The 23,908-nt window shown below is 43.4% G+C and overlaps 2 protein-coding genes across 8 annotated transcripts in view; one reads left to right on the forward strand and one right to left on the reverse strand.

Annotated features, from left to right (window-relative positions):
• Positions 1-403: 403 nt before the first annotated feature.
• Positions 404-8,526, reverse strand: LOC139276240 (RNA-binding protein 12-like). 4 transcript variants are annotated; one of them, XM_070893937.1, is made up of 3 exons: positions 8,453-8,526; positions 5,723-5,790; positions 404-3,760 (listed from the first exon to the last, which is right to left on the reverse strand). In XM_070893937.1, the coding sequence occupies exon 3, from the start codon at positions 3,730-3,732 to the stop codon at positions 1,540-1,542; it is 2,193 nt and encodes a 730-aa protein (XP_070750038.1). In that variant the 5' UTR covers positions 3,733-3,760; positions 5,723-5,790; positions 8,453-8,526; the 3' UTR covers positions 404-1,539. The 4 variants fall into 4 exon arrangements, with proteins under 4 accessions (XP_070750038.1, XP_070750056.1, XP_070750048.1 ...); XM_070893955.1 differs by lacking the exon at positions 8,453-8,526 and adding an exon at positions 8,168-8,412; XM_070893947.1 differs by lacking the exon at positions 8,453-8,526 and adding an exon at positions 7,845-8,412.
• A 277-nt stretch (positions 8,527-8,803) lies between these two features.
• Positions 8,804-23,908, forward strand: part of tmem67 (transmembrane protein 67) — a 432,102-nt gene continuing 416,997 nt past the window's right edge. For 3 of the 4 annotated variants that reach the window (XM_070893974.1, XM_070893984.1, XM_070894002.1), the window contains exon 1: positions 8,804-8,986. In XM_070893974.1, coding sequence (XP_070750075.1) covers positions 8,812-8,986 — 175 coding nt within the window. In that variant the 5' untranslated portion in view covers positions 8,804-8,811. Of the gene's footprint in view, positions 8,987-19,623; positions 19,863-23,908 lie in introns of all 4 variants that reach the window. The other variant, XM_070893994.1, reaches the window with a different exon arrangement.

Consider the following 23,908-nt stretch of genomic DNA (forward strand, 5'->3'; position numbering starts at 1 on the left):
GTGCTGAATTCCATAATTTAAACAGAAACTATTCAGAACTGGATATTCTGGCCTAGCAAGAATTCACATCCATATTTGTAGACGTGCGAGATGAAAATCTCAAATAATTAGCTAGGTGCTTCAATACTACTATATATCAAAAAATGCACAACACGTTAACTGTTCCATTTTGAAGGGTAACTATGAAGCAGAAAACTTATGCAGAATAAATCGCAGATAAAAAGATACCTTTAGTAAGACCTTCACAAAAAAAAAATGTAAGTGGCTTTTAAACATATTCTCTGGCATGACAAACCATTTGCTATTATTGTACAAAGAAAAATGCTTACTGCACAATGGCAATTAGTTGTCTTAACTGTCAAACACAACACACAATGTAGGTTTTCCAACAAACACAAATGCATTGAAGTTGTAAGATTTTTTAATTAAAAGGGTTAACAGGCCTACAAATGCAAAAATCAAATTCCTGGTGTCATTCTAGACAAGGATTAAACTGGACAAATCTGGTACATTTAAAGAAAGAGAGGGTAACTGGACCATGTAAGCATTCAAATATTTAGTTATGGAATTGCACTGCCATACTCCAGAACCTTAAACAGGCATTTTGTAAATAACTTCCTATGTTTTTAACAAATGGGAATTATGTCGCAACTTTCTTTTGATTATCTTTCTGTAACACGAATACCCCTATTAGACAAGAGACTGAACAAAAATCCACTCTTTTGAGCATCAAGTAATTTGAGTCTTATTCAGAAATGTCATTTTAAGAAAAATGTTCCTTCAATAGACATGTATGGGGTAAATAAAATTTTAATTTTTGTAATGTGGTCAGTTAGTTGGTTTCCCTGTGGTCTAATAACTTCTACCTGCTGATTTGGGCTGGATTTTGCTTATTGCAACAGTGCATTTGCACTTCCAAGCAAATTTTTGCTTATTGGAAAAGTATGTGTGCACTTCTATTGTGCACATCACTATGTTCAAAGCAAACTTTGGTCAGCACAAGTCTACTTCATGACCACTAGTTTCCTTAAATAGAATTGGGGTAAATGGAAAAAAATACCAGTTAAAAAAAAGTTACACACAGTATTATACAGGATATTGAGTAGTTTAAAAGGTTTCACTCAATCATCCTTTTACAGTGAAAAAATAAAATTAATGCAGAACTTCTGCATGCTGAAGTTCAACTACTCAAGTTTACTTTCAAACCATCTAGACGACAACAGCATTTAACTTTCAAACCCCATCAAATTAAGAAACTGAACAAAGTTAGAATACAATCTTGTAAACTATATCAATTGAATTAAGACAGAATATAAGATACCCCAAAGCAGTACACTAGAGCTAACTATTTTCTGGAAACACTTAAAACAAAAAACAATTTCAACAGGAATCATGTTTGCCTGAAAGTCACAAATGACAACAACTCAATTAAGTTATTTATTCAGTTCAGCAGAACCAGTGGCCACATAGCAACTGTTTTTTTACTTCAGAGAACCTAAAGTTTGTTCATTAAAAATTAAAATGCAGGTTCCACTGTACTTATAACAAACTGAGTTTGACATTTCTTTTTCCAATCGGTTTCTCATTCAGTTCCCGAACAGCAGCCATTGCTTCATCAACTGTTTCAAATGTAATTACAGCATCGCCTGCCGGTAGCCCCTTGTCATTGTACCGCACACTGACAGACTCTGGAACAACACGATAGCCATAGAAGAAGTCCAGTATTTCATCAACGGAGATTTTGAAAGGCAGGTTGAAAGCCTTCACAACAGCCATGCCACTGGACACTCCCATATTACCTCGGTAGCCCGAATCATATCCAGATCCACCTCCACTGTAGCCTCCAAAATTGCTGTTTCCAGCGTCAAATCCTCCATAAAGTCCTTCTTCATGGCCATACCTTGGTCCTTGCATGGATACAGAACCCAAACTACCAGGATGTTCAAAGAAAGGCTCAGCTAATTCATGCATATCAAGAGATAATGAGTGATCACCACCACTACCATATGAACCAAAATAGTCATGCTCCTTTTGACCTATGGTTCTTTCATGCACAGAACCAATACCAAGTTCAAGCACCTCTTCTGGAGTAACCAGTTTTAGCAAAACTTCTCTTCCTCCAAGCTTTTTACCATACAAGCACTCAGCCCTTAGTACGTCATCCTCAGATTTGAACTTGACCAGAGCCTCTCCTAGTCCAATGCCATTATCATCAACAAGTATGTGGATCCCATAATCAGCCACACCAAATCCCTCAAAGAATTTATAGACCTCAGATTTGGAGATATCAAATGGAAGGTTACGAACATAAATATATAATCTTGATGAGGAATGATCTTCTCTTGACTGGTATCTTTTTTCTTCAATTTTATAGGGAGATCTTTCTCTCGATTTTTGGTTCTTGACAGAGTCCACCAACTCGAACATGTTTTTTTTAGCAATGGGATAAACATAAACTGCACGGTGTCTGATGCATTGCTTATGGTACTTTAGAGCTTTACGATGCTCGGCAGAGTTTTTAAATTTCACAAAAGCTTCCTTTACATTTCTACCATTGACATATACAAGGTAAATCTGGTCATCTGCTACGTTCAGCGCATCAAAGAAATTCCGTATATCTTTTTTTGAGATGCCATAGGGCATATTTTTCAGCTGCACACAATAATCTTGATCACGAGGGGAATGAGATCGCGATCTGCGCCTTCGAGGTGATCTTGATCGAGTTCGAGTATGGAAATATTTTCCTTCACGATGTGGGGAGCGGCCACGATTTCCTCGGTTTAGATCTGAATGCCTATCTTCTATCAACGAATCAGTTATCGCGGAAAGCCACTCCCGCTCTGTAGCTCGATACACTTCTACAAATCTCTGCCCCATGTATTTTTTGTGATGTTTTAGTCCTTCAGTTGCATCCCAAGCACTGGCAAACCGAACAAAACCCTCTCCATTACTCAGACCCCAATTATTCTTTACTAGATGAACTTCTTCAACTTGTAAACCGTGGAAGAATTCAATTACTTGAAGCTCTGTTGCAGAATACGGCATGCCTTGCAGGTGCACGTAAACATCAGGATTAAAAGATGCTCCTCGTTCTCTCATTTGATTGTAAACTGAATCAGCAGAGGGATCCATTGACCCAGAGCCATTAAATTTATCCAAGCTACCACTCATTGCTCTAGAAGACATTCCAAAGTATGCAGACATGGAGGAAGCAGGAGTAACTGGATGGTTCTGTGGAGAAGATAAAGCCATTGTGGACATATTACCACTCATCATGGGATCGTTGCGAGAGCCATAGTTGTTCATACCGGAACTTCCAATGTCACTCCATGTACTTATTCCATGTTGCATAGCTGCAACTAAGTTTGCAGCTAGTGTAGAAGGTATGCTACCTAACCCACCTGTGCCAGAATTGCTGGATCCTGACCTTCTAGAACCGGACGGTTCTCCACTCGAGCGTGTATATCGCTTACGACTCATTTCAATTGTATTCTGCATTTCATTTCTGCTACTTAGTGTTAGCTTTGCTCTGCTCCCATTAAGAATTTCACCCGACCTCATCAAAGCAAGCCGTGCATCTTCATCTGTGGCAAATACAATGAATGCCTCTCCCTGTTCACCACCAATAATGTGCACCCCTCCATCAGGAATGGTTAATCTAGAGAAGAAGTGACGAATATCCAAGGTTCCTGCAGAAACTGGGAGCCCCTGCAAGCGGATGATCACAGCCATGCTGAGCTCTATCAATAGAAAAAGTCACCTGCAGGCAAGAAAGGCACACAGGATGATATCAAATTATTTAAAAAAGGTTCTGGATACTTCATTAACTTCCAAATACAATATAAATAAGTCAGAAATGCTCATTTTAAGAATAAAACAGATTCTTCTTACTTTGCACAAAATAAGATTTTTTTATATTGAGTTATCACTCCAAAAATATAACCATTAAATCTCAAAAGCTCCCAACTCATTAAACACCACCAAATGCACGAGAGTTGTTTTTGAAAATGCTGAAGATGTCCACAATGCCATATCCCCCTCAAAGTCTGATAAACGACTGAAATTGTATTTAATGTGAAAAAAATTGATATAAATATTGTAATTCAGCAGTAGTACCTCAGTGGAATGCAGTTCATCCTAAAATAATGTGATCGATCAAATTGCTGATGGTTTCATTCGCACATCAAACCTGCTGTCGAGCCAATTGCAGCTTACTACCACTGCATTCTTCTTTCTCCAAACAAGAATTATAAAAAGGACCCATGATTTAAAATTCCACTGATATTAGACATAAAACAAAATATGAGCTTAATTTACCAACTGCACCCTAGGCCCTCAATTTAGAAAGTCCATCATATCTTTTATCCCGCATTGAAGTCCACCCCTACCAAGTAACTTCAATCTAGAGGTGTACAAGTTATCTCAAGCCAGTAACCTGATTTTTGTCCTTCCAAGCAATCCGCTAACTCTGCATGAACCAAACAAAATCAGATATAAAGCAACACCACAAATCGTAAAATCCATAACTCTGCCATTTTCAAAACGTCTTAAATAATTCCAGACATTGAGAAATCCACCATTGCACATAATTCAGCACCCCTCTGAAACAAATGATTAGGTCTAATGGATGGCTCGTTCAGGTAGATCATAAAAGAATCTTTTAGTGAAAATATCAGATACTGTAGATCGGATTCTGTAGCAACTCCAAGGCAAATTCGGTTGTAGAATTTCTATTCCTTAAATCTAGAATATTTAATTATTTTTTTAATTACTCAAATTCTAATCCTTTTGAAATCATTGTCCTTAAGTTTATGATTTTTGATGATTATTTGCTCCCAAATACTTTGAACATAAAGGTGACATCTTTGGGCTCTGAAATGTATCAATTTTTGACCTGACCTGATGGACCATGCAGACTGTGTTACTATATACTCGAGAGAACAGATTTTTGATCTAAAAACATTAGAATTGCAAAATTAGCAACACAGGAAATAGGTATAATTTGCACAGGTTTCTAAAATGATACTTAAAAGACAGCAATGAGCTGGTAGATTTAAATGATCAATCCTACCTGTATTCAATTATAATTTTAGTTTTTTGACTGGCAACAATTGCAAAAACAAAAACTCAATACATTTTGGGCAGAATCCTAGATTACTCCCATATATTGGACTAAATAGTAGTAAAAGGGCAAAGCAACTCAAATTCTAAGAATCAAAAGTCAGATTCGCCAAAGTTTTGCTGACAAATATTTCTGTTATCAGTTTTCAGGTAAAGCAGGAAAATAACACCCCCCCCCCCAAAAAAAAAATGCTGCTGGAGACAGTTAAAATCTAGCCCTGCATTGTGAAATATATTTGATATGAAGATACTTGGTGAAATTCTCTAAATGTATTTGAGAAATAGTGAAACTGCCTATTTCCTGATTATTGCCTCACTATGTAAAGAAACCCTGCATAAAAAGAAATATGGAATTGTGAAGCATAGGAAATGCAAGTGCTCTGTAGCTAGATGTGCACAACAATAAGTTCCTACCCAAACACAGCTCCTTTCAAAATGACAAATCTTTAAAAGGCAAAGTCATTTCATAACAACCATAATATTTCCTTAAAAAAAATTCAAAGCAAGTGTCATTGGATGGTTTATGTGACGATAACAAAATTGATGCTTTATCCCAGTTAGGAGGGGATTTTCAGTCATCTACCATCCTCAAGGCACTTACCTGTAAATGGGAGTTTCCTTTAAGAACCAGAAGACCACTCGGACAAGGGTTAAAAACAACTTTACAGACTGCAAAAAAATAATTGAACAAGGTCAAACTTGTAACAAGCAATTAGAATCAAGATAATGTTGGGATTCTCAATATAAGAATTTCAATCAACTGGAATGAAACGAACGTCAAAGAAAATAGGAGTAGTAGTAGGCCATTCGGCCCTTTCGAGTCTGCACCGCCATTCAATATCATGGCTGATCCGCTATCTCAACACCATATTCCCGCTTTTTTCCCATACCCCTTGATGTCTTTTGTGTCTAGAAATCTATCTATCTCCCGCTTAAATATATTCAGTGACTTGGCCTCCACAGCCTTCTGTGGTAGAGAATGCCACAGGTTCACCACCCTCAGTGAAACAATTTTTCCTCATCTCGGTCCTAAATTTCCTGCCCCGTATCCTGAGACTGTGACCACTTGTTCTAGACTTCCCAGCCAGGGGAAACATCCTCCCCACATCCAGTCTATCCAGCCCAGTCAGAATTTTATACGTTTCAATGAGATCACTTCTCATTCTTCTAAATTCTAGTCGACCCAATCTCTCCGCATACGATTGTCCTGCCATCCCAGGAATCAGTCTGGTGAACCTTCGCTGCACTCCCTCTTTTTAAAAAAAAATATATACTTTCTTAGGCAAGACCAAAACTGCACACAATACTCCAGGTGCAGTCTCATCAAGGCTCTGTATAACTGTAGGAAGACATCCTTGCTCCTGTACTCAAATCCTCTTGCAATGAAGGCCAACATACCATTTGCCTTCCTAACTGCTTGCTGCACCTGCATGTTTGCTTTCAATGACTGGTGAACAAGGACACCCTCTGTACATCAACACCTCCTAAGCCATCACCATTTAAATAATACTTTGTCCTTATGTTTTTCCTACCAAAGTGGATAACTTCACATTTATCCATGTTATAGTGCATCCGCCATGTGTTTGCCCACTCACTCAACCTATCTAAAATTGCCTTGCAGCGTCTTTGCATTCTCCTCACAACTCACAATCCCACCTAGTTTTGTGTCATCAGCAAACTTGGAAATATTAATTTGGTTCCCTCATCCAAATCATTTATATATATTGTGAATAGCTGGGGCCCAAGCACTGATCCCTGTGGAGCCCCACTAGTCACTGTCAGCCACCCCAAAAAAGACCCGTTTATTCCTACTATAAAATTAGAAACATTTTAAATGAGCAAATTCTTGATGTGTTCCATATTAAAACTGCATTACCAAAACCAATTTAAAATAAATCTGGATTGACTGAACACACCAAAATAAATAGCCACCATTATGTTGTTTTGGGTGTGTATCCTCATCCTAACAATTATTTTTAAACCTTTCTGAAATAAAAAAAAATCTTCCATCTACATGAGACACAGTTCTGCCAACTTGAAGAACGCGAGTTCCCCACATTCCTATGTTGCCCATATAACAGAATTAGCCAAGTGCTTCTTTAGAAGTTGATAAACGTCTTCAAAAATGTTAAACTCAGTTCACCTGCGCCAGGCAAGATAAAAATAACTCGAAAACACCCAAATATTAACAAGTGGAAATCAGATACAAGCATGAAACTCTTCGAAACAACTTGCATTTATAAAGCACCTTTAATGTAATAAAACATCTCAAGGCGCATTATTAAACAAAATGGGACACCAAGCCACATAAGGAAATATTGACCAAAATCTTGGTCAAAGAAGAAGGTTTTAAGGAGCATTTTGGGGGGGGGGGGGGGGAAATAGAGAGGCAGAGAGATTTAGAGAGGGAATTCCAGAGGTTAGCACCGGATAAAACAGTGGATGAAAAAAAAGGAGGTAAAGCAGAAAGAATATATCGGCTTGACAATTCAAAATCCGGACTGTAAAATTGGTGATTCCAAACGTTCGCATTCCTTTCAGTCATTGGAAGTTGAATTAACCAAAGACCTGAACACGATGTAATTCAATGTGTAATGGTGCCCTCTTCCTCCAAAAGACTATTTCTGATCTAGGTAACAATCATTTGGTTGGAGAAACCGCAAGGAAAACCATATCGGCGGTCACTTCAAACGTACACGATCTGATCGGCCGAAGAAACAAACCTATAATACAACCATCCCTCGTATAAAATGTCATTTGGCCTCTTGTTTTTTTTCCCCTTAAATTTGTAATCATTTCTTTCAAAAGTCCAGATCACGTTTGACGAGTCAAAGTCCAATTCAACTCCAACCGGGGAAGGGCGGGGGTAACGTCTGTAAGAATCAGGCCCGAGTGTTTGTGATGGGGTGGATCGGGCGCGTACACACGGACGGACACCTTTACAATGCTCAGCTTCGCCCTCATGGACCACACATCAGTCTACGGTGACCATCACTGGGCTAAAATACTGCGCAAAATCAAACGGCAAGAATATCTCGGCAGAGACCGTTGCTGCGAAACTCCCTGCACATCACAGCTCGTGGTGAGGCCTCGCACTCCACCATCTCGATACGTCTCCGATCCAAGGAGGCAACGGCGGCCGCCACCATCACCACCCACAGAGCTCTGGGTGCGCCTCGTCATACTCACACAGCTCCCCACACGGCTCGGCCTCACATTCCACTTGACCCGCCCTGTGTAAGAAAAGAGAGAGAGACACAGAGAGAGCGGGGGGAAGGAGGGGGGGGGGGAGGTTAAAGAGAGCTAGAAGGAGGAAGAGACGACTCCATACCCAACCACGAACCGCTCTTCACCCTCTCGCAGCCCGGCCACCAACACGATAGAGCTTCCGTAGCAGCGCTCGCCGGAAGAGTGGGAAGGAAAGCAGGGTCCTGACAGCTTTATATTTTAAATTGAAAACAACACATTATCTTTAAACTGAGTGGACGATTAACGAACTTTAAAATCCCATAACATCGTTAGTCTCAACTCAAAAGCTAATCGGCATGTTTTGTAATGGCGCTGGGATTATTCGTCTTTAGAAATAAAATATTGTGCAGCGCGCAGCTGCTAGGACCTGCCGGGGCCCGGAGGATTGTGGGATGGCAGCCGGGGAAAGGTCGGTTGGCTCGGACCATGGCGACTGAGACGATGCAGTTACTCTGGGGCCCGCTGGTGGTGCTGGTGATATTCCCGTCCCTGATCCGCTCCAACATAATTTCGTTTCCTTTCCAAACAGTTCAGAATTGCACAAAGAAACAGTATTTTGATATTGCCCAGGTGACATGCGCGCGGTGTGGCGCCCAGCAGCAGACAAGTAGCGATGGTGGGTAAATGATTGTCAGACGTGTGTAGGGAGCTGCTGCTGTCCACTGCAAGTTCACACGGCACTTAAAACCCAGTTACAGTTTGGTTTACATGACTGGCTTCCATAAGCAGGAATTCAAATCATCCGTTGCCATTGTCAGCCATGGCTCAGTTGGTAGCACTCTTGTCTCTGAGTTAAGTCTGTGGGTTCAAGTCCCACTCCACAGAGACTTGAGCACAAAGTCTGGGCTGACGCTCCAGTGCAGCACTACCAGAGGTGTGCCGACTTTTGGATGAGACCTTAAACCAAAGCCTTGTCTGCCCTCTCCGGTAGATGTAAAAAAAAAGCTCATTGCACTATTCAAAGAAGAATTTGGTACCCTAGCCAACATTTATCCCTCAACCAACATCATTAGAAAAACAGATTATCTGGTCATTATTGTTTTGTGGACCTTGCTGTGTGCACATTGGTTGCTGTGTTTCCTTCATTACAATACTTCAAAAGTACTTAATTGGCTGTAAAGCACTTTGGGATGTCCTGAGGTCGTGAAAAGTGCTATATAAATGCAAGTCATAAAGAATCATACAAATTTACAACTCAGGAAGCCATTTAGCCCATCGTGTTTGTGCCGATAGACAAAGCTATCCAGCCTAATCCCACTTTCCAGCTCTTGGTCCGTAGCCTTGTAGTGAATATCCAAGCACTTTTTAAATGCTATGAGGGTTTCTGCCTCTACCATCCTTTCAGGCAGAGAGTTCCAGACCCCCACCACCCTCTGGGTGAAATAAGTTCTCCTCAAATTCCCACTAAACCTACCAATTACTTTAAATCTATTCCCCCAGAGTATTGACCCCTCTGCTAAGGGAAATAGGTCCTTCCTATCCATTCTATGTAGGCCCCTCATAATTTTAAACACCTCAATTAAGTCTCCCCTCAGCCTACTCTGTTCCAAAGAAAACAACCCCAGCCTATCCAATCTTTGCTCATAGCTAAAATTCCCCAGTCCAGGCAACATCCTCGTAAATCTCCTTTCTACCCTCTCTTGTGCAATCACATCTTTCCTGTAATGTGGTGACCAGAACGGCATGCAGTACTCCAGCTGTGCCCTAACTATTGTTTCATACAGTTCAAGCATAACCTCTTATAATCTATGCCTTGGCTAATAAAGGCAAGTATTCCGTATGCCTTCTTAACCACCTTATCTACCTGGCTGCTACCTTCAGGGATCTGTGGACATGCACTCTGTTCCTCTACACTTCTCAGTGTTCCACCAGTTATTGTGTATCCTAGCTTTGTTAGCCCCGCAAATGCATTACCTCAGACTTCTCCGGATTGAATTCCATTTGCCACTGTTCTGCCCACCTGACCAGTCCATTGATATAGAAACATAGAAAAATAGGTGCAGGAGTAGGCCATTCGGCCCTTCGAGCATGCACCGCCATTCAATAAGATCATGGGTGATCATTCCTTCAGTACCCCTTTCCTGCTTTCTCTCCATACCCCTTGATCCCCTTAACCGTAAGAGCCATATCTAACTCCCTCTTGAATATACCAGTGAACTGGCATCAACAACTCTCTGCGGCAGAGGATTCCACAGGTTAACAACTCTCTGAGTGAAGAACTTTCTCCTCATCTCAGTCCTAAATGGCCTACCCCTTATCCTAAGACTATGTCCCCTGGTTCTGGACTTCCCCAACATCGGGAACATTCTTCCTGCATCTAACCTGTCCAGTCTCATCAGAATTTTATATGTTTCTATGAAATCCCCTCTCATCCTTCTAAACTCCAGTGAATGCAGGCCCAGTCGATCCAGTCTCTCCTTATATGTCAGTCCTGCCATCCCGGGAATCAGTCAGGTGAACCTTCGCTGCACTCCCTTAATAGCAAGAACGTCCTTCCTCAGATTAGGAGACCAAAACTGAACACAATATTCCAGATGAGGCCTCACCAAGGCCCTGTACAACTGTAGTAAGACCTCCCTGCCCCTATACTCAAATCCCCTAGCTATGAAGGCCAACATACCATTTGCCTTCTTCACCGCCTGCTGTACCTGTATGCCAACTTTCAATGACTGATGAACCATGACACGCAGGTCTCGTTGCACCTCCCCTTTTCCTAATCTGCCGCCATTCAGATAATATTCTGCCTTCGTGTTTTTGCCCCCAAAGTGGATAACCTCACATTTATCCACATTATACTGCATCTGCCATGCATTTGCCCACTCACATAAACTGTTCAAGTCACCCTGCAGCCTCTTGGCGTCCTCCTCACAGCTCACACCGCCACCCAGCTTAGCGTCATCTGCAAACTTGGAGATATTACACTCAATTCCTTCATCTAAATCATTAATGTATATTGTAAATAGCTGGGGTCCCAGCACTGAGCCCTGCGACACCCCACTAGTCACTGCCTGCCATTCTGAAAAGGACCCGTTTATCCCGACTCTACTTCCTGTTTGCCAACCAGTTCTCTATCCACGTCAGTACATTACCCCCAATACCATGTGCTTTAATTTTGCACACCAATCTCTTGTGTGGGACCTTGTCAAAAGCCTTTTGAAAGTCCAAATACACCACATCCACTGGTTCTCCCTTGTCCACTCTACTAGTTACATCCTCAAAAATTTCCAGAAGATTTGTCAAGCATGATTTCCCTTTCATAAATCCATGCTGACTTGGACTGATCCTGTTACTGATTTCCAAATGCGCTGCTATTTCATCTTTAATAATTGATTCCAACATTTTCCCCACTACTGATGTCAGGCTAACCGGTCTATAATTACCCATTTTCTCTGCTTTTTTAAAAAGAGGTGTTACATTAGCTACCCTCCAATCCATGGGAACTGATCCAGAGTCGATAGACTGTTGGAATATGATCATCAATGCATCCACTATTTCTAGGGCCACTTCCTTAAGTACTTTGGGATGCAGAATATCAGGCTCTGGGGATTTATCGACCTTCAATCCCATCAATTTCCCTAACTCAATTTCCCGCCTAATAAGGATTTCCTTCAGTTCCTCCTTCTCACTAGACCCTCGGTCCCCTGGTATTTCTGGAAGGTTATTTGTGTCTTCCTTCATGAAGACAGAACCAAAGTATTTGTTCAACTGGTCTGCCATTTCTTTGTTTTCCAATATAACTTCACCTGAATCTGACTGCAAGAGACGTATGTTTGTCTTCACTAATCTTTTTCTCTTCACATATCTATAGAAGCTTTTGCAGTCAGTTTTTATGTTCCCGGCAAGCTTCCTCTCATATTCTATTGTCCCCCTCCTATTTAAACTCTTTGTCCTCCTGTGCTGAATTCTAAATTTCTCCCAGTCCTCAGGTTTGCTGCTTTTTCTGGCCAATTTATATGTCTCTTCCTTGGATTTAACACTATCCTTAATTTCCCTTGTTAGCCACGGTTGAGCCACCTTCCCCGTTTTATTTTTATTCCAGACAGGGATGTACAATTGTTGAAGTTCATACATGTGCTCTTTAAATGTTTGTCATTGCCTATCCACCGTCAACCCTTTAAGTATCATTCGCAGTCTATTCGAGCCAAATCACGTCTCATACCATCGAAGTTAACTTTCCTTAAGTTCAGGACCCGAGTCTCTGAATTAATTGTGTCACTCTCCATTTTAATAAAGAATATTATGGCCACTCTTCCCCAAGGGGCCTCGCACAACAAGATTGCTAATTGGTCCTTTCTCATTACAAATCACCCAGTCTCGTATGGCCAGCCATCTAGTTGGTTCCTCGATATATTGGTCGAGAAAACCATCCGTAATACACTCCAGGAACTCCTCCTCCACTGTATTGCTACCAGTTTGGTAAGCCCAATCTATATGTAGATTAAAGTCGCCCATGATAACTGCTGTACCTTTATTGCATGCATCTCTAATTTCTTGTTTGATGCTGTCCCCAATCTCACTACTGCTGTTTGGTGGTCTGTGCACAACTCCCACTAGCATTTTCTGCCCTTTGGTATTCCGCAGCTCCACCCATACAGATTCCACATCATCCAAGCCAATGTCCTTCTTTACTATTGCATTAATTTCCTCTTTAACCAGCAACGCTACCCCACCTCCTTTTCCTTTCTGTCTATCCTTCCTGAATATTGAATACCCCTGGATGTTGAGTTCTCAGCCTTGGTCACCATGGAGCCATGTCTCAGTGATGCCAATTATATCATATTCATTAATTGCTCCCTGTGCAGTTAATTCGTCCATCTTATTCCGAATACTCCTCGCATTGAGGCACAGAGTCTTCAGGCTTGTCTTTTTAACACACTTTGCCCCTTTAGAATTTTGCTGCAATGTGGCCCTTTTTGATTTTTGCCTTGGGTTTCTCTGCCCTCCACTTTTACTTTTCTTCTTTCTATCTTTTGCTTCTGACTCCATTCTACTTCCCTCTGTCTCCCTGCATAGGTTCCCATTCCCCTGCCATATTAGTTTTATCCCTCCCCAACAGCACTAGCAAACACTCCACCTAGGACATTGGTTCGGTCCTGCCCAGGTGCAGATCATCTGGTTTGCACTGGTCCCACCTCCCCCAGAACCAGTTCCAATGTCCCTGGAATTTGAATCTCTCCCTTCTGCACCACTCCTCAAGCCACGTATTCATCTGAGCTATCCTGCGATTACTACTCTGACGAGCAAGTGGCATTGGTAGCAATCCTGAGATTACTACTTTTGAGGTCCTATTTTTTAAATTTAAATCCTAGCTTCCTAAATAAAGCTTGTAGGACCCCATCCCATTTTTTTACCTATATCGTTGGTATCTATATGTACCACGACAACTGGCTGTTCACCCTCCCCCTCCAAAATGCCCTGCAACCACTCCGAGACATCCTTGACCCTTGCACCAAGGAGGCAACATACCATCCTGGAGTCTCGATTGCGGCAGCAAAAACGTCTTATCTATTCCCCTTACAATAGAATCCCCTATCACTATAGCTCTCCCATTCTTTTTGCTGCCCTCCTGTGCAGCAAAGCCACCCACGGTGCCATGGCCGTGGCTGCTGCTGTCCTGCCCTGATGAATCATCCCCCCCAGCAGTACCCAAAACATAGAAACATAGAAAATAGATACAGGAGTAGGCCATTCGGCCCTTTGAGCCTGCACCACCATTCAATGAGTTCATGGCTGAACATGCAATTTCAGTACACCATTCCTGCTTTCTCGCCATACCCCTTGATCTCACTAGTAGTAAGGACGACATCTAACTCCTTTTTGAATACATTTAGTGAATTGGCCTCAACAACTTTCTGTGGGAGAGAATTCCACAGGTTCACCACTCTCTGGGTGAAGAAGTTTCTCCTCATCTCGGTCCTAAATGGCTTACCCCTTATCCTTTAGATTGTGACCACTGGTTCTGGACTTCCCCAACATTGGGAACATTCTTCCTGCATCTAACCTGTCTAAACCCGTCAGAATTTTAAACGTTTCTATGAGATCCCCTCTCATTCTTCTGAACTCTAGTGAATACAAGCCCAGTTGATCCAGTCTTTCTTGATTTGTCAGTCCTGCCATCCCGGGAATCAGTCTGGTGAACCTTCGCTGCACTCCCTCAATAGCAAGAACGTCCTTCCTCAAGTTAGGAGACCAAAACTGTACACAATACACCAGGTGTGGCCTCACCAAGGCCCTGTACAACTGTAGTAACACCTCCCTGCCCCTGTACTCAAATCCCCTCGCTATGAAAGCCAACATGCCATTTGCTTTCTTAAACGCCTGCTGTACCTGCATGCCAACCTTCAATGACATGACACCCAGGTCTCGTTGCACCTCCCCTTTTCCTAATCTGTCACCATTCAGATAATAGTCTGTCTCTGTTTTTACCACCAAAGTGGATAACCTCACATTTATCCACATTATACTTCATCTGCCATGCATTTGCCCACTCACCTAACCTATCCAAGTCACTCTGCAGCCTCATAGCATCCTCCTCGCAGCTCACACTGCCACCCAACTTAGTGTCATCCGCAAATTTGGAGATACTACATTTAATCCCCTCGTCTAAATCATTAATGTACAATGTAAACAGCTGGGGCCCCAGCACAGAACCTTGCGGTACCCCACTAGTCACTGCCTGCCATTCTGAAAAGTACCCATTTACTCCTACTCTTTGCTTCCTGTCTGCCAACCAGTTCTCAATCCACGTCAGCACACTACCCCCAATCCCATGTGCTTTAACTTTGCACATTAATCTCTTGTGTGGGACCTTGTCAAAAGCCTTCTGAAAGCCCAAACACACCACATCAACTGGTTCTCCCTTGTTCACTCTAGTGGATACATCCTCAAAAAATTCCAGAAGATTTGTCAAGCATGATTTCCCTTTCACAAATCCATGCTGGCTTGGACCTATCATGTCACCTCTTTCCAAATGCGCTGCTATAACATCCTTAATAATTGATTCCATCATTTTACCCACTACCGATGTCAGGCTGACCGGTCAAAAATTCCCTGTTTTCTCTCTCCTTTTTTAAAAAGTGGGGTTACATTGGCTACCCTCCACTCCATAGGAACTAATCCAGAGTCTGTGGAATGTTGGAAAATGACTGTCAATGCATCTGTTATTTCCAAGGCCACCTCCTTAAGTACTCTGGGATGCAGACCATCAGGCCCTGAGGATTTATTGGCCTTCAATCCCATCAATTTCCCCAACACAATTTCCCGACTAATAAGGATTTCCCTCAGTTCCTTCTTCTTACTGGACCCTCTGACCCCTTTTATATCCGGAAGGTTGTTTGTGTCCTCCTTAGTGAATACCGAACCAAAGTACTTGTTCAATGGTCTGCCATTTCTTTGTTCCCCGTTATGACTTCCCCTCATTCTGACTGCAGGGGACCTACGTTTGTCTTTACTAACCTTTTTCTCTTTGCATATCTATAGAAGCTTTTCCAGTCCGTCTTAATGTTCCCTGCAAGCTTCCTGTCATACTCTATTTTCCCTGCCATAATCAAATCCTTTGTCCTCCTCTGCTGAGTTCTAAATTTCTCCCAGTCCCCGGGTTCACTGCTATTTCTGGCCAATTTGTATGCCACTTCCTTGGCTTTAATACTATCTCTGATTTCCCTTGATAGCCACGGTTGAGCCACCTTCCCTTTTTTATTTTTACGCCAGACAGGGATGTACAATTGTTGTCGTTCATCCATACGGTCTCTAAATGTCTGCCATTGCCCATCCACTGTCAACGCCTCAAGTATCATTCGGCAATCTATCCTAGCCAAGTCACGCCTCATACCTTCAAAGTTACCCTTCTTTAAGTTCTGGACCATGGTATCTGAATTAACTGTTTCATTCTCCATCCTAATGTAGAATTCCACCATATTATGGTCACTCTTTCCCAAAGGGCCTCGCACAACGAGATTGCTAATTAATCCTCTCTCATTACACAACACCCAGTCTAAGATGGCCTCCCCCCTAGTTGGTTCCTCGACATATTGGTCTAAAAAACCATCCCTTATGCACTCCAGGAAATCCTCCTCCATCGTATTACTTCCAGTTTGGTTAGCCCAATCTATATCCATATTAAAGTCACCCATGATAACTGCTGCACCTTTATTGCATGCATCCCTAATTTCCTGTTTGATGCCCTCCCCAACATCACTACTACTGTTTGGAGGTCTGTACACAACTCCCACTAGCGTTTTCTGCCTTTTGGTACCTCCTTTTTCTTTTATTCTATCCTTCCTGAATGTTGAATACTCTTGGATGTTGAGTTCCCAGCCCTGATCATCCTGGAGTCACGTCTCTGTAATCCCAATCACATCATATCTGTTAACATCTATTTGCATAGTTAATTCATCCACCTTATTACGGATACTCCTTGCATTAAGACACAGAGTCTTCAGGCTTGTCTTTTTGACACACCTTGTCCCTTTAGAATTTTGCTGTAATGTGGCCCTTTTTGTTTGTTGCCTTGGGATTCTCTGCCCTCCACTTTTACTATTCTCCTTTCTATCTTTTGCCTCTGTCTTCCTTTTATTTCCCTCTGCCTCCCTGCATAGGTTCCCATCCCCCTGCCATATTAGTTTAACTCCTCCCCAACAGCACTAGCAAACACTCCCCCAAGGACATTGGTTCCGGTCCTGCCCAGGTGTAGACCGTCCGGTTTGTACTGGTCCCACCTCCCCCATAACCGGATCCAATGCCCCAGGAATTTGAATCCCTCCTGCTGCACCCCTCCTCAAGCCACGTATTCATCTGTTTTGCAGGGGGATGACCGCAGGGGACCTCTGTACTACCTTCCTTCTACTGCTCTTCCTGTTGGTCACCCTTCCCCTATCTGTCTGTGTAACCTTTACCTACGGTTTGACCAACTCACTAAACGTGCTATTCACGGCATCCTCAGCATCGCGGATGCTCCAGAATGAATCCACCCGCAGCTCCAGTGCTGCAATGTGGTCTGTCAGGAGCTGCAACAGGATACACTTCCCTCATATGTAGCCGTCAGGGACGCTGGAAGCATCCCTGAGTTCCCATATAGCACAGGAGGAGCATGACACGTGTCCGAGCTCTCCTGCTATGACTTAACCCCTAGATTAACTTAATTTGGCAACAATAATGATAAAGGTTACCTACTGATAAAGGAAAAGATAAAGAAAAACTACTCACCAATCACCAGCCATTCACTTACCCCCTTGGCTGTGACGTCACCATTTGATTTCCTTCTACTTCTTTGTTTATCTTCTGCCCCTGCACCAGCTGGCCTCCTCGATGCTGCCCGAACTCCTGATCTCGCGGGCCTTTTATAGGCCTCCGACTCCCCGGACTCCTGCCTCTTCGACGCTGCCCGAACTCCTGATCTCGCAGGCCTTTTACTTTTGTAACCAGTCTGCCATGTGGGACCTTATCAAAAGCCTTGCGAAAATCCATATACACTACATCAACGCACTAATCTTCATCGAACCTCCTTATTACCTCCTCCCACCACTGAGTTTACGTTCAGTGGCCTGTAATTATTCGGTCTATCCCTTTCTCCCTTTTTAAACAATGGTACAACATTAACAGTCCTCCAGCACCACACCTGTAGCCAGAGAGGATTGGAAACTGATGATCGCTCCCTCTGCTATTTCCTCCCCTGCTTCTCTTTACAGCCTAGGATACATGTCATCTGGGCCTGGGGATTTATGCACTTTCAAAATGCTAGACCCCTTAATACTTCCTCTCTCATTATGTTTATTTCTTCTAATATTTCACACTCCTCCTTGCTGTATAATCCTCTCTTGTGAAAACACGCAAAGTATTCATTGAGAATCATACCCATGTCTTCCGCATCCACACACAGGTTACCTTTATGGTCTCTTAACAGGCTCTACTCTTTAGTTATTCTCTTGCTCTTAATGTATTTATAAAACATTTTTGGGTTTTCCTTGATTTTACTTGCCAATCTTTTTTGATGCCCTCTTTTGGTTTCCTAATTTCCTTTTTAATTTCACCCCTGTACTTTCTATACTTCTCTAGGGTTCTGCAGTATTGAGTCCTCAGTATCAGTCATAAGCTTCTCTTTTTTTCTTTATCCTACCCTGTGTGCCCCATGACATCCAGGGGTCTCTAGATGTGTTAATCCCACCCTTTTTCTTTAAGGGAACATACTTGCTCTGAAGTCCTTCCTTGTATTAATGGCCCTTATTAGTCTTGTACTAAATTTCTTATTGTTTTTTGTTTCTTGCTGGAAAATGCCAACAATAAAAATAAACAACATAGGAAAATAGAACTGTGAAATGCCCACACATTGTGTTTGTTTTCACTTTTCAATCTATTAAGAATGTGTAATTCCACTTGCAAGTAAGCAATAAATCCAAGATAATCATTGAAAATTTGAATTTAATGCAAGAAATTATAATGTTGATATTGGAAAACTAGAACCTAACAACTATGTCTGAAGTTAAAACTCTGTTCTACTACCTAAATCACACAGATTATTTGAGCACTTAGAGAAAGACTGGCTGAGAAAACTAATGCCCGCAGAAAATAACACCTGGCTGATCCCCCTTTGTACTGTAGATACTGTCATTTTAGCAGAGCAGGTCTCCAGTTATCCTGGTTAACCCTTGCCACTAAATACAGGCCTAGCTTTGTCAAGCCCATGTGGTGGCTGGTGTGCAAAAAAAAAAATCCATGCAGACATCTTCCACCCCCTCAATTGGAGTTCAGGACTGGAACATCGGGTCCTTCATTGAAACATCTGTGAACTCATGTGGAAGCAGGTCATCCTCGTTCGAGGGACCGCCTATGATGATGATGTGATTTTAGAACGATTTTACATGACTTAAGGGAGCTATTTGTTTTACATTTTAGGTCATCTAGGCCCCGAACTTGGTGGAAGCTAAGTTCCAGCCAATGCCGCCCAAAGGACCGCTGAGATCCTGGCGGTACTTTGGGCAGAACTTACATGAAAAAGTCCTGGAAAGACCTCCCAGCGGCAAAAAAAAGAACTTACGCCATGAATCTGGGCAGCAGTGCACAGGAGCTCCCAATCTCGGCAGCAAATGCAATCCTTGGCAAAATACCGCTGAGGATTGAGTCGGGCCCAGGGAGGGGGGAACAGATAAAATTAAAAATTTCCCCCCAAAAAAATACTGGCGAACCGTTAGGGGACCCCATCCACCTGAATCGCTGGAAATAAAATAAAGAAAGAAGTTTACTAACCTTTTTTTGCAGGTCTTCTTACTTACCATTGAGGTTAGACCTGCCTTCACGCGGCAGTCTTTTCCCCTGCTGCAGTGGACTCCCGCCCAGACCAAACTGGCAGCTCGGTGGGCGGGAGGACACTAACGCACGTTGCACGCCAGCAGGCAGTCCGCAGCGGTCTTCCCTGCCTGCAGGCGGGAGGCCTCCACCAAACTCGCTCGGAGGGGAGACCGCCCAGAAAACCCGGCAGCAGCAGGCACCTGCGGACGGTAAGTCCACCATGTTCGGTCCCTCTAAAGTTTTTTTAAAGATTATAGCCAGTTATGTTTATATACCTTTAACGTAAAGAAGGCACTTCACAGATTAGCCTATTGGTGATGGTGCTAGGCTTGCAACTCAGGAGTCATGAGTTCAGATCCCACCATGACAAATTGTGAAATTTGGCTAGCACCAGAAAAATAATCCTGAAAGTTGCTGGCCAAGCCAGGTTGATAAATTAGGAAGTGTACCTTGGTTGAAGAGATGGGTTTTGAGAAGGTTTTTAAGGGAGGGAGTTGCAGAAAAGAAAACCAAGATGACTGAAGGTTCAACTTCAAGTAATGGGGTGAAGGGACAGGGGGATGTATAGGAAGCCAAATTTTGAATAATAAAGGATTCAGGCCTTGCCCCAATTGGTGGAAAAACACTCGACCAGCTCCGTTAGGCAGGCCACGTCGTCTGCTTGCCCGACACGAGACTCCCAAAGCAAGCGCTCTACTCAGAACTCCTACACCGCAAGTGAACCCCAGGTGGTCAGAGGAAATGATTCAAGGTCACCCTCAAAGCCTCCTTGATAAGGTGCAACATCCTCACAGGCATCTGGGAATCCCTGGCCCAAGACCGCCCTAAGTGGAGGAAGAGCATCCAGGAGGGCGCTGAGCACCTCGGGTCTCGTCGCCGAGAACATGTAGAAACCAAACGCAGACAGCGGAAGGAGCGTGCGGAAAACCAGACTACCCACCCACCCTTTCCTTCAAACACTGCCTGTCCCACCTGTGACAGAGACTGTAATTCCCATATTGGACTGTGCAGTCACCTGAGACCTCACTTTTAGAGTGGTAGCAAGTCTTCCTCGATTTCGAGGGACTGCCTTTGATGATGATGAATTGGTGGAAAAGTTAAATTACATACACAACTTTATGTAGGCAGTTTCCAATATTGAATGTGGAGATACAAATTTATAACAAAAATATAAAAATTAGGAGAGAATGAATAACTTCAAAATGGGAACTGAATTATGTCTGTATGCTTGATCCAATTATCCCCTGCTCTATAGCCCCACTTCACCTTAAGACTACACTTGGTCTTGACCCGTCCCCCCGCCCACACACTCTCTGTGTACAATGCAACAGGAACTCAACTGGTAATATAATGGGCTAGAAATTCGGAAATTGGCGCTGTCACCATTTTATTTGTGATAATTGCGGCCTGTTTTTTTTAGCACCAGTATATAGCTATCGCTGGACGTCGCAAAATTTGCCAAACAGTGACCAGCGATAGCAGTAAATCCGGCGTGGCACAACTGCATTTGTGCGCCGGAGCTGAATTTACCGATATTAAAAAAACGAATGTTCTGTGCATGCACAATTTTTTCCCCCCGATTACCCCCCCCCCCCCCCCCCCGCCGTGATTCTGGTCAGCTGTCAGGGTGCACCCATGCATGTGCAGTACACCCCCCTCCCCTTTTATAGGGGGCACTTGTAAATTATATGATTTTAATGCCCAAAAAAAAAATCACAAAAGGAAAAAAAAACACAAAAAAAACAAAAAAAAGAGGGCAGTTATAAGTGTCTGGAGTGTCCCCCAGATCGGGGGGCACTCGATCTAATGTTTATTTTGTACTCCCCAAAAAGAGTTGTGCAGTACACCCAGAGCTGAATCAGCCATTTTTCACAGAGCAGCCACCATGCAGGGAGACTTTAACAGGCAGAGAGCAAAAAGGCCCTCATAACAGCTCTGGAAAGTAGATGGGGGGGGATTTTAATAGGATGGGTAGAAGTAAACCCCCCCTCCCTCCAGCTGTTATAAGGCGTCTATGGCCAGCGTTGCCGAGGAGGTTTCCTCAGTCGACAACATTAGGAGGGACCATAAACAGTGTCGTAAAAGGTGGAATGGCCATTGCAGGTCGTCAAGAGTAAGTAATATTTTTATTGATGCACTCCTTCATTATTTAAATTGTAAATCTGACAAATGGTATAGGTAATACACCTTATTTGCCATGAATGATCGTTACACATTATTAAGACTGCATTTTGACATCTTAAAAGATGTTTCTGCACTTCGATGTCTTCCTCATGAATCACGTGCAACTACCAGGGCAGTTAAAGAGAGGACTGTATTAAAGGCACACAGTATGTTATAAGTGCTTTGATGGCTATCTGTGTGTGCCACAAGAGCAGAAGGGCCCTCTGGTAACCATTCCCATTGTCATCTTTGCAGAGAAAGTTGTTGCACAACTGCCTGAAGCAGCGGTGCACAGGCGGTGGTCCACCCTAGACACTGCCATTAACGGACCTCGAGGAGAGAGTATGGTGCCTCAGGGAGGTCAACTACCCGTGCGGGTGCTGAGCCTCTGTTCGAAAGTGAGGGTAAGTCCTGAAAAATCCACTGTCTGGGTTGAGGTAATGTGATGTGGTGTCTGTGGACTAGGGTTGGGGCAATGTGATGTACCGTCTCTGTACTAGGGTTGGGGCAATTTGATGTGGTGTCTGTGGACTAGAGCTGGGGCAATGTGATGTACTGTCTCTGGACTAGGGTTCGGGCAATGTGATGCAGTGTCTCTCAACGACATATAATGCAGTAGCGGTGGTCCTTCAAATAAGTCTGCGCTATGTGACCGTACTCATGTCACCCTGCCCGCTCTCCTGCTGCTAACCACTTGTCTGTTGTTTTCTATTTCCAGATGAGGAGGCGCCGCATCCTCCAATCTAAGCCTCCAGTTCAGCCCATAATATGGGGGTGGAGGAGGCAGACGAGAGCCATGCCAAGGACGAGGAACCTCCACGGGAGGAAAAATGTGGTGAAGCCATTGCGGAGGGAGTGGGTGGGAGGGGTCGATGTAGTCAACACATCTTTTTGCTGCGGCCACTAGTTCTTTGGGGGAAGAAACATTCTCGGGCTTTGAGTCATCCGAGGCACCGGGTCCAAGTGGCGTGCAGCAACGCACTCCCGGGGTTGAATCCCGTATGCCATCTCTCTGGAGGGTGAGTCGGCAAAGCCGGTCTGCTGACAGACAGGCAGATGCACACCTGGACATGGTGCGACTATCCAGGGAGAGCATCCAGCTCAGGCGACAGCACCTGGAGGTTTTAGGTGGCATTTTCGGAAACATTGCAGCACTATCTGCGGATATGAGGGAGGGCATGTCGCAGATTATAGCTGTGAGAATACCGACGCTGTCAATGCCCACGGACAATTGATGGTCTCAACTTTTGGCACTGCAGTCCCCGGTGTCATACCACCCAGACCGACAGCATCTGTGAGTGGTGAGGCCGAGCAACAGCCTTGACACTCAGAAGCCGGCCCTTCCATACCCCGAGCTTCTCCAGGGGACCCACAGGCGTCTCCATTGTCTCTCCCCCAACAAAAGCAGCACTCTGCCTGCCTTGCTGCACACTGTCTTGGTCTCAACTCGGATAGGGGCAAGAAGTGAGTGGGGGGGGGTGGAGTTAAGATGGGGGGGGAGACGGAGTGACTGCAGTTAAAAGACATTTGGTGCAAGAGTTCTTGTTTTGTTGCTGTTTTGCTGTTTTATAAAATTTTTTAGTTTAACAAATTTTGTCCAAGTTAAAATTTTATTTAAGTTTATTTAAAATTAAAATTGACAAAGTTTTATAAATTTACAAATGTTTAATAAATTTACAAATGTTTAATAAATTGTTTTGTTCACCTTAACCATTCTTGTGCAGTGTCTCATTTGCAGAATAAGAGGAGGAACGGTCAACATGGTGGGATCGAGTGGGCAGGCAACGGTCAAACGTGCCGTTCACTCTTCAAGCAAAGCGTTGAATTATAAGCTGCTGATGTAAAGCTCTACGAGGCCTCCCCTGTGGTGGTGGTGGGGGCGGTTGCATGGGTGCATCACCATGCCCCTCGTCCTCCTTCTCCTCCTCGTCTTCATTGTCCCCCTCCTCCTCCCCTCTCTTATGAGGTGGTCCTATAGTTCCCAGTGGAAAATCCTGTCCCCCTCATGATGGCTAAGTTGTGTAGCATGCAGCACACCACAATGAACTCAGCAACCTGCTGAGGGGAGTATTGCAGGCAGCTTCCAGAGTGG

Source organism: Pristiophorus japonicus, chromosome 1 (genome assembly GCF_044704955.1).
Source record: "Pristiophorus japonicus isolate sPriJap1 chromosome 1, sPriJap1.hap1, whole genome shotgun sequence".
Lineage (NCBI taxonomy): Eukaryota > Metazoa > Chordata > Chondrichthyes > Pristiophoridae > Pristiophorus > Pristiophorus japonicus.

Bases quoted from the DNA above. Each gene is read 5' to 3' on its own strand.
- LOC139276240 (XM_070893937.1), bottom strand. From the start codon at position 3,732: ATGGCTGTGATCATCCGCTTGCAGGGGCTCCCAGTTTCTGCAGGAACC.